At 39.9% G+C, this 12,902-nt stretch overlaps 1 protein-coding gene across 1 annotated transcript in view; it reads right to left on the minus strand.

Moving 5' to 3' along the window:
* The window catches only part of ACOXL (acyl-CoA oxidase like), a 263,368-nt gene that overhangs the window by 63,503 nt on the left and 186,963 nt on the right, over positions 1–12,902 (minus strand). Inside the window, 3 exon segments of the mRNA XM_037056729.1 lie at positions 4,444–4,520; positions 4,523–4,554; positions 5,709–5,790. Of these exon segments, the coding sequence (XP_036912624.1) occupies positions 4,444–4,520; positions 4,523–4,554; positions 5,709–5,790 (191 nt within the window).

Raw genomic sequence — 12,902 nt, forward strand, 5'->3', positions numbered from 1 at the left:
TCACTGTGGAGACTGGGGCTCACTCTGTGTAGAACATGCCTCAGGGTTGTCCCCCTGAGAGACAGAAAATGATAATACTTGCCCGCCAGACCCTGCCACCATTGGTTGAATAACTTTTAAAGAAGGCCAAATGGGTGAAATTGCTTCTGATTCTTAGGTATCTGCCAGTGTTTGTGGTTTAAACGTGGCTTGGAGTGGGGCGCTTAGATCAGGACGTTGCCTCTGGAGAGAAGCAGGTACTTCTCCATGCAGAGCTGGTGGGCAAAAACCAGAGCTAGCTTAATTTTTCCCTCTGTGGGTAAGCTATTACTTTTTGTCTGGTTGCTTACACAATCATCTTTTTTTCTCTAGATGTACAGGCTACATCCAGATATGGCCATTTTTCCCCCATGAAAACCTTGATTTTTTTTACACTAAAAATATTTTTAAAGTATTTTTATTGATTATGCTATTAGTTTTCCCAATTTTTCCCCCTTTATTACCCCATCCACCCTACCCCTTCAGCCTTCCAGCATCCCCCTCACCTTAGTTCATGTCCATGGGTTATACATGTAAGTTCTTTGAGTCCTCTATTTCCTATACCACTTTTTTTATCTCTCCCCATCTATTTTATGCCTGCTAATTATGTTTCTTCTTCCCTGTGCTTCCTCCCCCTACTCCTCTCTTCCCCCTCCTTACTGAAATCCCTCCGTGTGATGTCCATTTCTCTGATACTATTCCNAATTTTTCCCTCTGTGGGTAAGCTATTACTTTTTGTCTGGTTGCTTACACAATCATCTTTTTTCTCTAGATGTACAGGCTACATCCAGATATGGCCATTTTTCCCCCATGAAAACCTTGATTTTTTTTACACTAAAAAATATTTTTAAAGTATTTTTATTGATTATGCTATTAGTTTTCCCAATTTTTCCCCCTTTATCACCCCATCCACCCTACCCCTTCAGCCTTCCAGCATCCCCCTCACCTTAGTTCATGTCCATGGGTTATACATGTAAGTTCTTTGAGTCCTCTATTTCCTATACCACTTTTTTTATCTCTCCCCATCTATTTTATGCCTGCTAATTATGTTTCTTCTTCCCTGTGCTTCCTCCCCCTACTCCTCTCTTCCCCCTCCTTACTGAAATCCCTCCGTGTGATGTCCATTTCTCTGATACTATTCCTGTTCTAGTACTAGTTGCTTGCTTAGTTTTTGTTTCTGTTGTTTTTCTTTTCTTTTAGGTTCATTCATTGATAGTTGTGAGTTTGTTGTCATTTTACTGTTCATATTTTTTATCTTCTTTTTCTTAGATAAGTCCCTCTAACATTTTGTATAATAATGACTTGGTGATGATAAACTCCTTTAACCTGACCTTATCTGGGAAGCATTTTATCTACCCTTCCATTCTAAATGAGAGCTTTGCTGGATAGAGTAATCTTGGATGTAGGTTCTTACCTTTCGTGGCTTGGAACACTTCTCTCCAGCCCCTTCTTGACTGCAAGGTTTCTTTTGAGAAATCAGCTGACAGTCTTATAGGAACTGCTTTGTAGGTAACTGTCTCCTTTCCTCTTGCTTCTTAGGATTCTCTCTTCATAGTTAATCTTGGGCAACTTAGTGATGATGTACCTTGGTGCATTCCTCTTTGGGTCCAACTTCTTTGGGACTCTCTGGGCTTCTTGAACTTCCTGGAAGTCTATTTCCTTTGTCAGACTGGGGAAGTTTTCTTTCATTATTTGTTCAAATAAGTTTTCAATTTCTCAGTCTTTCTCCTCTCCTTCTGGCACCCCTATAATTTGGATATTGGAATGTTTCAGGTGGTCCCAGAGGTTTGTAAGAGTTTCTTCACTTTTTTGAATTATTGTTTCTTCATTTTGTTTTGGCTGGATGTTTATTTTTTCCTTTTGTTCCAAATCATTGCTTTGTTTCCAGGTTTCCTTCCTGTCACTGTTGGTCCCCTGAATATTTTGCTTTATTTCATTTTGTGTGTCCTTCATTTGTCTTTCCATTTTTCAACGAAGCTCAATCAGTTCTGTGAGCATTTTGATTACCAGGGCTTTAAATTCTTCATCTGATAGGTTGGCAATCTCCTCATCGCTTAGTTCTGAGATTTTACTCTATTCTTTCATTTGGGCCATATTTCTTTGTTTCGGCACAGCTGATAGGTTGTGAGGGGGTGGGGCCTTAGGTGTTCACCTGACAGGGCAACCCTCCTTGCTGCACTTCAGTGCTTCCTGTGGGGGAGGGGCCAGAGAGGGAACAGTGTAGCCCACCTGCTGGCTCTAGCACACTTTCCAATGGACTGTAAGTTAAGAATGGGAGTTTCTCCTACTATAGCAACCACCGTATCAACTCTGAGTCTCAATTTCCCCTTAAGTCAGCCCCATGGCCCAGCCCTCCGAGCTAGGCAGCCAGCTCTGCCTTCTTGCTGTGGTCTTCCTGAGTTGGCCTGTGTGGTCCATCGCCTTACCGGTCTGGTTGTTCTGGTTGATTTTTTCTTTAATTCCTCAGTTGTCAGAATTTCATGCAGTTTGATTTTCTAGCACTTTTGGCTGTTTATTGATTTTAGATTGGTTGTTATTTTCCTTTTGGTTGTGCAAGGAAGCAAAAGGTTTCTATCTACACCTCCATCTTGGCCGGAATTCAGGAAAATATTCTTCTATCATGTCTGTGATTATTATTTCTGCTCCTTTTGTTCCAGCATTATCAGGAGTATTTGTTATCCACAGGTTGGATTTTTACTACTTTCACTCTGCATATTTTATGATATCTCTTGCCACTCCGTCTTTATACTTTACACAGTCTTGGAAAGGGAGTTCACAGATTACATTTTATCCATTGCTAATTCTGTTCACTGGGGCAGCTATAACATTTTTGCCTTTGATGGCATCCTTCTCTCATTTGGGTTGTCTACATGTTTGATAAGGGCAGGTTACCTGGAGTGACTTAAACTCACCTGCAGTGTAGCAACTGGCAGGGCCTCACTTCAGAAATGTATTGGATTGGCCAAAAAGTTCATTCTGTTTTCCCATAATATGGCCCTAGTAGCACTTAGTTGTCTTTAACTTCATTCAGAACAATTTTGTTAGATTGTGAAAGCTGTCATATCAGTGTACATTTAAAAAATAAAAATTGGCAAATTTTTGTGTAGCCATTTTAATATTGAAGGTGGAAGAAAATAAGCAACATTTTGGCATATGATGCTTTATTATTTCAAGAGGTAAAAATGCAACTGAAATGCCAAAGAAAAAAAAGATTTGTGCAGTGTATGGAGAAGATGCTGTGACTGATTGAACGTATTAAAAGTTGTTTGCGAAGTTTTATGCTGGAGACTTCTTGCTGTACGATGCTCCATGGTTGGGGAGCCCAGTTGAAGTGGAGAGCTATCAAGTCAGGCAATAACTAAGAACGATCACTGTTATACCACGTGAGAGATAGACATATTCAAAATATCCAAAGTAATGCAGTTATTGGTAAAAATGAACAACATGTCTTTTATTTTATGGTAAAAACAATATGGACTTTTTGGCCAACCCAATACATGGAGGGTGGTCTGATTTGCACCACATGGCCCAGTTCCCAACAGGTACTCATCAGTCTGGCCCTGTTTAACCAGGTTGGATCTTGACCACTATATGCTCCCAGGGATGCTCTGCCTCCAGAGCACTTCCTAAGGGAATACCTATCCCCATGTGCCACTCATCCTTCTCCCTCTACTCACTCTGTGTTTATGGGAAGATGTGATCTTGGAACTGGCATGAAACTGAAGGAGAATTACGTGGGGCCCAGATTTGGGCTAATTCCCATGCAGAGGTTAACAGTGGTTTGGTTTCAGGTTTCGAGAGCCCTGACCCCCTCAGCCTGGTAGAGGCTAGGACAAGCAAATCCTTTTCTTTATTCTTGTTGTATATTCAGTGTTGTGATTAGAAGACAGAACAGATGTAAGCTGGGGCAGGGGGTGTTTTCTCAAACCAACCCCATCAGCACTGTGCTTGGTGAACATTCCCTTTAGGTTTCTACCAATGCCGATGCAAGGTTTTGTATCTTTGCAAGAGCATCATGGATGTTTTAATAGGAAAGAGAGTGTCTGTCAGGCTAATCAAATGGTTCATTTTTTACACATGCCTGGCACACTTTTCCCCAGAAAACAATGTATTCATTATACATACAGACAATAACTTTTCAATTCCACTAAGGGCTTAAAATTATCCCATCTACCAACTCCCACAACAGCCAGAAGATGCTGGCAGGTAGAATTCTAAAAGATGAGTGCAAAGGGTTAGCCAGTAGCACCAGCACCTCCAGGGTGGGCAGGCCATCATGCAGAGTGGACTGTAGGAAGGCCAGCTGTTTCCAGAAGCTTGTAATTACACTGACTCCGCACCTATTACATTCAGCAGATAGTTCACCCATAAGAATACGCCTTAAACACATGTCAAGAGGAAAACTACAGCACAATGTATCCTTACCTTATAGTGTATTCTGGCCAATAAACCCTGATGAGGAACACTTTCATGAAAATCCACTGCTTTCAACAGAAAGGTGGGTTACCAACTGTGTCCATGTTAAATGCCAGGAAACTGAAGGGAAAATACATTATTTTTATTTTGTCTTCACCAAGACAATTATTATTATTATTATTGTCATTATTATTTTCTCTTCACCAAGAAATACATTTGAAAAAATGCGCAGGGCGAGTGTTTTCCAAGGGAACGTCCATCCAGTAAAAACCTGCTGTCAGCGCACAGCAGCCTCCGCCATGGGTTCCTGTCGGTGTCTTTCTGATGAGTGCTTGGCTCATTTCTCCTACATGGTGGTCCTTGTGGTATAAAGATAATTTGACTTCCTGCTTTTTCCACTACAATTGTATGATAAGTAGCATTCAATATCTTATACAGTTTTTGTTCATTAACAGCTATGTGACTTCCATTAAGTGGGTTTATCAAAGCTTACTCAACCATTTGTTGGGCTTGCGTTATAATAATGATGAAAGTGAATAGTATGAATAAAATATATATGTCACAAAGTGACTCGTATTTGTCAACGAATACTAGTCCTTAAATACATTATGTATCAGGCACTGTGCTAATTACTGCTGTGGGTCATTCAATGATATCAATAATTTTATGATATGGATGCTATAGTTATCCAAGATGGAGTTTGAGAAACTGAGGCTCAGCAAGATGTGATAATCGAAGCGAGGAGGCCACACAGGCAGAGCGCACTGGCTGTGTCTCAGGGGACACTGGACCTCAGGGGTGAGCAGCAGGAGGGGCAGTGAAAGGGGTGCGGGCAAGCACAGGGGAGGGTATGCCACAAAGAGGGTGACTTTCTGTAGCAAACAGGAATTTCTATCTTCCCCATCTGGCAAATGAGGAAACTAGAAACAGAGGAGTTAGGAGGTTCAGGTACAAACAGACTCAAAACACCCAGAGCTGTGCCCTGCCTCCGAGGCTCACGGAGCCTGTTTAGTACAATGATAGACTCCTCCTGGAGTCCAGGTGAGGAGACTCAATGGGTGTCCACAGAGTAGCTATTAATTGAAGGGATTTCAGGGCACCAGGAAGTTCCCAGCCCATCTTCCCAGACCTGCATTCACATGGGGCACTTGCCCGTTCTCTCCATAGGCCATGTGGCCTTGGCAGTCCCATGGCCCGTGGCCTTCAGGAGCCTCTCTGGCTCTCTGTTGCCCACCTGGTGATGCACTAGTCCATGCATTTGTGCACTCTCTCACCCTGGAGCACATGACCATGTGGCTCTGGAAGCCACATGGCCCATGGCCATGCAGGTCCCGCACGCAGGTTCCAGGAAGGAGCCTGAAATGGACAGCAGCACGCAAAGCTGCCTGGATGTGGGCTAAGACCACTTGGCAGTTGCCTGAGGGGTCCACAGGACTGCACTTTAAAATGCAGCAGGAACTCTGGACACTGGCTTTTGTCTTGGCCTTGCTGAGGACACAGTTGGACCTCTTTCCACGGCAGAAAGAGAAGATGGTTTTTGAGATGGGAGTTCTCCATTCTCCCAGGTTGTGCGGCCCCTGAATAAAACCTCTTCTCTTTTGCACCAGCATCTGCTTCACAAGTTTCGCTTTTATAGTGACAGGCAGCCACACTCGTTTTTTCCAGTTACACTAGGACTGCCGACCCACTGCTCTGCTAGAGCCCAAGGCCCACCAGGCTGGGCACCTGTCAGCGCCGCACCACCAGTGCCCGGAGAAGCGCCCATGTCACTGTGTGGATGACGGATGCTCTTCTTAGTGCACATAAAAATTAGAGCAAGTAAGGTTTGGGGACTTACACAGATATACAAGACAGACTGAATCAGTAAGTCTAAATGTGTGGGAGAGAGATGTGTAGTGTTTTGGAGGTTAAAAACCAAAACAAAAATAAATGGACTGGAACTTTCTAAATATTTACAATTGGAAAACTGCCTTTGGCGCATCTCAAGTCTGTCCTGGAAAATTTGCTGGGAGTAGAGAGTTGAAAGTGGGTGAGAGTCTGTTATGCTTTCAGAGTGATGGGGACAAGCCCTGCTCTGCTCCCTGGAAAAGAAATGAGAGGGCAGATGTGCGTGGCCAGATTGGGAACAAGGTTGCTGAGTGGATGGAACTGATTGTGATGGAAACTGTACTGTTCTTTCAACTCCTTGTGTTGGGCAGTTTCAAACCAATGAAGGGAAGGCTATGAGAACTACAAACCGTCCACTCAGGACTAGAAATATTAAAAAGATGCGCTGACTTCGTGGAGTATGCAGGACAAATGGAGACATTAAAACTAAGACACTTCAGGGAAATGGTTCTCGGATACCGGAGCGGATAAGAGAGACTGCAGTTTGAATAAACAGGACTCTGAGCAGTAGTGAAAAAAGGGGAAAAATGACCGAGTATAGATTTCCTAATTTCACTTCATTCCAACATTCATGAAAAGTCCCATACTATCACTCATGTGTTTCCCATGTTGTTAACCAGAAACGTAAGATATATTTTCTCATGAACATTTCCTCAGAAAGTAGTCCAATACATTCGGGTTATGGAGCCCAATAATCTGCCTCCAAATACAAAATAACAAATTAAAAAATACACCAAAGGAAAAATCACGTAAGCTCCTCAAAAGGGAAATAAAAGAGACAATACATTTATGAGCATAAACCAAAGAAAGAGGAAACAGAAGTACAACAGAAAAGATTAATAAAGGAAAAAGCTGCTTGTTTGAGAAAAAAATGAATTAGACAAACATCTGATGAGATTAAACTATACAACAATACGAAGAGAGAAGGCATAGAAATAATTTCGGGGATGACAAATGAGACATAACTATGGATTAGTGGAAGTGAAAAATATAATTAGAGAATAGTATGAAGAATCTTATACCAGTAAATTCAAAACTAAATGGATAAATTTCTATAAAATGACCATTTACTAAAACTGACACAAGAAAGCCTAAATGGTCCTAACACAATTAGCAAATTGAATCAACAGTTCAAACCCCCCAGGCCCAGATAGGTTCCAATTAACTATCAAATCCTTCCACAGGATAGAGAAAAACTTGATATAAATCCAAATCAGGGAAGTACAAGAAAGGAAAACAATATGCCAATCAATATACAAAAACCCTAAAATAAAAATAAAATAAAATAAAATAAAACATGTCAGCCAAGCCCAGAAAAATATAAAAGTAGTAACACAGCATAACCAAATCGAGGGTTTCTCAAGCATGAAAAGGCAGATAAAAACTCACAAGGGTTACTTAGCAAACTAACAGACTAAAAAAGATACATCATAAAATCATTTCAACAATGCAAACAATTATTTGCTGTAAAATGAATATAAATTCATCATCTAATAATGATAAAAATATATCAGAAGCAAAATTAAATGAAGTGTCTATAGGAACTAAAGTGCATCTGTAAAAAAGTTTAACAAATATTCTTCACAGTGAAATGTTAAATTAATTCTTTTTAAAACCAGGAATAAGAAAAAGGGCACCTTCTACATGAAAAAGAGCACCTTCTATGAAAACTGGGAAGAAAGAAGGAAGAAATTGTTATTTGCAGACGGTGTGACTGTCTATAGGAAAAAAAAAAACAAAGAATCTGCAGACATATTTAGGAAAGATTTCTTTATGCTTGAGTTGACATACAAAACTCAAGTGTGTCTATAATAAACTGGCAACTACAAAGGACAGTAATTTAAACATATCTTTTTATTTTTATTTTTTTAAAGATTTTGTTACTTTATTTTTATTGTTTTATATAACAGATCATATTTATTTATTTATTTATTTTAATATAATTTTTATTTAATTCTTGTTCAAGTACAGGTTTCTGTCCTATATTCCCAACCCTGCCCGCCACCCGCCCCATGCTCCCCACCTCCCTCCCCTTCCCACCCCCACCCCAAGTTATTGTCCATGTGTCCTTTATACTTGTTCATGTGAGTCCATCCCCTTTTCCCCTATGATTCTCTCCCCTCTCCCCTCTGGACCCCGTCAGCCTGTTCCATATTTGAGTGTCATTGGTCATATTTTGCTTGCTTGTTTGGTTTGTTTAGATTCCTGTTAACGGTGAGATCATATGATATTTGTCTTTCACCGCCTGGCTTATTTCACTCAGCATAATGCTATCCAGTTCCATCCATGATGTTCCAAAGGGTAGTAGTTTTTTATACCTTTCTGCAGCATAGAATTCCATTGTGTAAATGTACCATAGTTTTTTGATCCAGTCATTTACCAATGGGCATCTAGGTTGCTTCCAACTCTTGGCTATCGTGAATTGTGCTGCTATGAACATCGGGGTGCATAGGTTCTTTTGGATTGGTGTTTCAGGGTTCTTAGGATATACACCCAAGAGTGGAATTGCTGGGTCAAAAGGCACATCCATTTTTAGTTTTCTTCAAAAATTCCATACTGTTTTCCATAGTGGTTGTACCAGTCTGCAATCCCACCAACAGTGAACTAGGGTCCCCTTTTCCCCACAACCTCTCCAGCACTTGTTGTTTGTTTCTTTGTTTATGATAGCCAATCTGACTGGTGTTAAGTGGTATCTCATTGTGGTTTTAATTTGCATCTCTCTGATAGCTAGCGATATCGAGCATCTTTTCATGTGTCTCTGGATCCTCTGTATGTCCTCCTTGGAGAAATGTCTGTTCAAGTCCTTTGCCCATTTTTTAATTGGGTTGCTTGTCTTCTTTGAGTGGAGCCGAATGAGTTCTTTGTATATTTTGGAGATTAAACCCTTATCTGAGGTATCATTGGCAAATATGTTTTCCCAAGCTGTTGCTTCTCTTTGTATCTTGATACTGTTTTCCTTAGCCATGCAGAAGCTTTTAATTTTGATGAGATCCCATTTGTTTATTCTTTCCTTTATGTCCCTTGCTCTAGGGGACGTATCAGTAAAAATATTGCTGCGTGGAATATCTGAGATTTTCTTGCCAATGCTCTCCTCTAGGGCTTTAATGGTTTCACGGCTTATATTTAAGTCTTTTATCCACCTTGAATTTATTTTGGTGTATGGTGTAAGTTGGTGCTCAAGTTTCATTTTTTTGCATGTAGCTGTCCAGTTCTCCCAACACCATTTGTTGAAAAGGCTGTCTTTACTCCATTTTATGTTATTGCCCCCTTTGTCGAATATTAATTGACTGTAGAGAGTTGGGTTTATTTCTGGGCTCTCTGTTCTATTCCATTGGTCTATGTGCCTGTTTTTGTGCCAGTACCAGGCTGTTTTGATTACAGTGGCCTTGTAATACAGTTTGATATCAGGTATTGTGATCCCTCCTACTTTGTTCTTCTTTCTCAAAATTGCAGCAGCTATTCGGGGTCTTTTCTGGTTCCATATAAATTTTTGAAGTGTTTGTTCTATGTCTGTGAAATACGCCATTGGTACTTTAATAGGTATTGCATTGAATCTGTAAATTGCTTTGGGTAGTATGGACATTTTGATGATGTTAATTCTTCCAATCCATGAACACGGTATATGTTTCCATTTATTTGTGTCTTCCTTGATTTCTTTCTTCAGTGTTGTGTAGTTTTCTGCATACAGGTCTTTTACCTCCTTGGTTAGGTTTATTCCCAGATATTTTATTTTTCTTTTTGCTATATCGAATGGGATTTTTTTCCTGATTTCTGCTTCTGCTGCTTCATTGTTGGTATACAAAAATGCCTTTGATTTCTGGATATTAACTTTGTATCCCGCTGTTATGCCAAATTCATTTATTAGTTCCAGCAGTTTTTTGGTAGAGGCTATAGGGTTTTCCATGTACACTATCATGTCATCTGCAAACAATGCCAGTTTTGTTTCCTCCTTTCCGATTTGGATGCCTTTTATTTCCTTTTCTTGTCTGATCGCTGCAGCTAGAACTTCTAATACTATATTGAATAGAAGTGGTGAAAGTGGGCAACCTTGTCTTGTACCTGATCTTAGTGGAAAAGCTTTTAGTTTTTGCCCATTGAGTATGATGTTGGCTGTAGGTCTTTCATATATGGCCTTTATTATATTGAGGAATGTTCCCTCTATTCCCACCTTGCTGAGTACCTTTATCATAAATGGGTGTTGTACCTTATCAAAAGCTTTTTCCGCATCTATTGATATGACCATGTGGTTTTTGTCTTTGCTTTTGTTTATTTCGTGTATTACATTTATTGATTTGCGTATATTGAACCATCCTTGCATCCCCGGGATGAATCCCACTTGGTCGTGGTGTATGATCTTTTTGATATATTGTTGGATGCGATTTGCCAATATTTTGTTGAGGATTTTAGCATCTATGTTCATCAGTGATATTGGTCTGTAATTTTCTTTCTTTGTTGTGTCTCTATCTGGCTTTGGGATTAGGGTGATGCTGGCTTCATAGAAAGAGTTGGGGAGTTTTCCCTCCTTTTGGATTTTTTGGAATAGTCTGTGAAGAATAGGGGTTAGCTCTTCCTTAAAAGCTTTGTAGAATTCTCCTGTGAAACCATCTGGCCCAGGGCTTTTGTGTGATGGGAGTTTTTTGATTACTTCTTCAATTTCATTTGCTGTTATTGGCCTGTTCAGGTTTTCTGCTTCTTTTTCATTGAGTTTTGGAAGATTATATTTTTCTAGAAATTTGTCCATTTCACCCAGGTTTTCAAATTTCTTGGCATACAGTTCCGCATAGTAATTTCTTACAATCCTTTCTATTTCTGTGGTATCAGTTGTAATCTCTCCTCTTTCATTTCTGATTGTGTTTATTTGTGTCCTCTCTCTTCTTTTCTTAATGAGCCTACTTAAAGGTTTGTCTATTTTGTTTATCTTTTCAAAAAACCAACTCCTGGATTCATTGATCTTTAGAATTGTGCTTTTAGTCTCTATGTCATTTAATTCTGCTTTGATCTTGGTTATTTCCTTCCTTCTACTTGCTCTGGGCTGTCTTTGTTGTTGTTCCTCGAGTTCTTGCAGGCGTTGGGTTAGGTTGTTTGTTTGAAATGTTTCTATCCTCTTTAGGTGAGCCTGTATCGCTATGAACTTCCCTCTCAGGACTGCCTTCACTGTGTCCCATAAATTTTGGGTTGTGGTGAGTTCATTTTCATTTGTTTCAAGGAGTTTTTTGATTTCCTCCCTAATTTCAATCTTGACCCATTCATTGTTCAATAGCCTACCATTCAGTCTCCATGATTTTGGGTGTTTTGGGTTTTTTCCTGTGGGGTTGGTTTCCAATTTCAGTCCCTTGTGATCAGAGAAGATGCTTGGTATGATTTCTATTTTCCTGAAGTTGTTGAGACTGGTTTTGTGTCCTATCATGTGATCTATCTTTGAAAATGTTCCATGTGCGTTTGAAAAGAAAGTGTATTTAGTTTCTTTGGGATGGATGGCTCTATATATATCAATTAGGTCCATTTCTTCTAGAGTGTCGTTTAATGCTGCTATATCTTTGTTGATATTTTGTTTGGAAGATCTGTCCATTTTTGACAGTGGGGTGTTAAAATCCCCTACTATAATTGTGTTGCTGTCAATATCTTTCTTGAGGTCCTCTAGGATTTTCTTTATATATTTGGGTGCTCCTGTGTTGGGTGCATATATATTTATGATGTTAATGTCTTCTTGGTGGATTCTTCCCTTGAGTATTATGAAGTGACCTTCTGGGTCTCTCTTTATAGCCTTTTTTTTGAAGTCTATTTTGTCTGATATGAGGATTGCTACCCCGGCTTTTTTTTCATGTCCATTTGCTTGGAAAATTTGTTTCCATCCTTTCACTTTCAGTCTGTGGTGGTCTTTTGTCCTCAGGTGAGTCTCTTGTAGGCAGCATATGTGTGGGTCATGCTTTCTTATCCATTCAGCTATTCTATGTCTCTTAATTGGTGCATTTAATCCATTTACGTTTAAAGTTATTATCGAAAGGTACTTATTCATTGCCATTTATGTACCTGTGTTCCTCTCTGTCTCTCTCTTTTCCTTCCTTTCCTTAAAGCAGCCCTTTTAGTAATTCTTGTAGAGCAGGTTTTGTGGAGGCGTATTCTTTTAGACTTCTTTTGTCTTGGAAGCTCTTTATTTGGCCTTCTATCTTGATTGAGAGCCTTGCTGGATAAAGCAGTCTCGGTTGTAGGCCTCTGTTTCTCATTACTTGGAATATTTCCTGCCATTCTTTTCTTGCTTGGAATGTTTCCGTTGAGAAGTCATTAGCCAACCTTATTGGGACCCCCTTGTATGTTACTTCCTTTTTCTCCCTTGCTGCCTTTAGGATTCTCTCTTTGTCCTGGAGTTTTGCCATTTTAATGATGATGTGTCTTGCAGTAGGCCTCTTTGGGTTCCACCTGCCTGGGACTCTCTGCGATTCCTGGATTCGTGTGACTTTCTCTCCCCTCATCTTAGGAAAATTTTCTGTTATTACTCTTTCAAGTAGGTTTTCTATCCCTTGTTCTTCTTCTTCCCCTTCTGGTATTCCTATTATTCGGATATTATTACGTTTCATATTGTC

The sequence above is a fragment of the Sturnira hondurensis genome, unplaced genomic scaffold, assembly GCF_014824575.4.
Source record: "Sturnira hondurensis isolate 20B ecotype Veracruz unplaced genomic scaffold, ASM1482457v3 Scaffold0009178, whole genome shotgun sequence".
NCBI lineage: Eukaryota > Metazoa > Chordata > Mammalia > Chiroptera > Phyllostomidae > Sturnira > Sturnira hondurensis.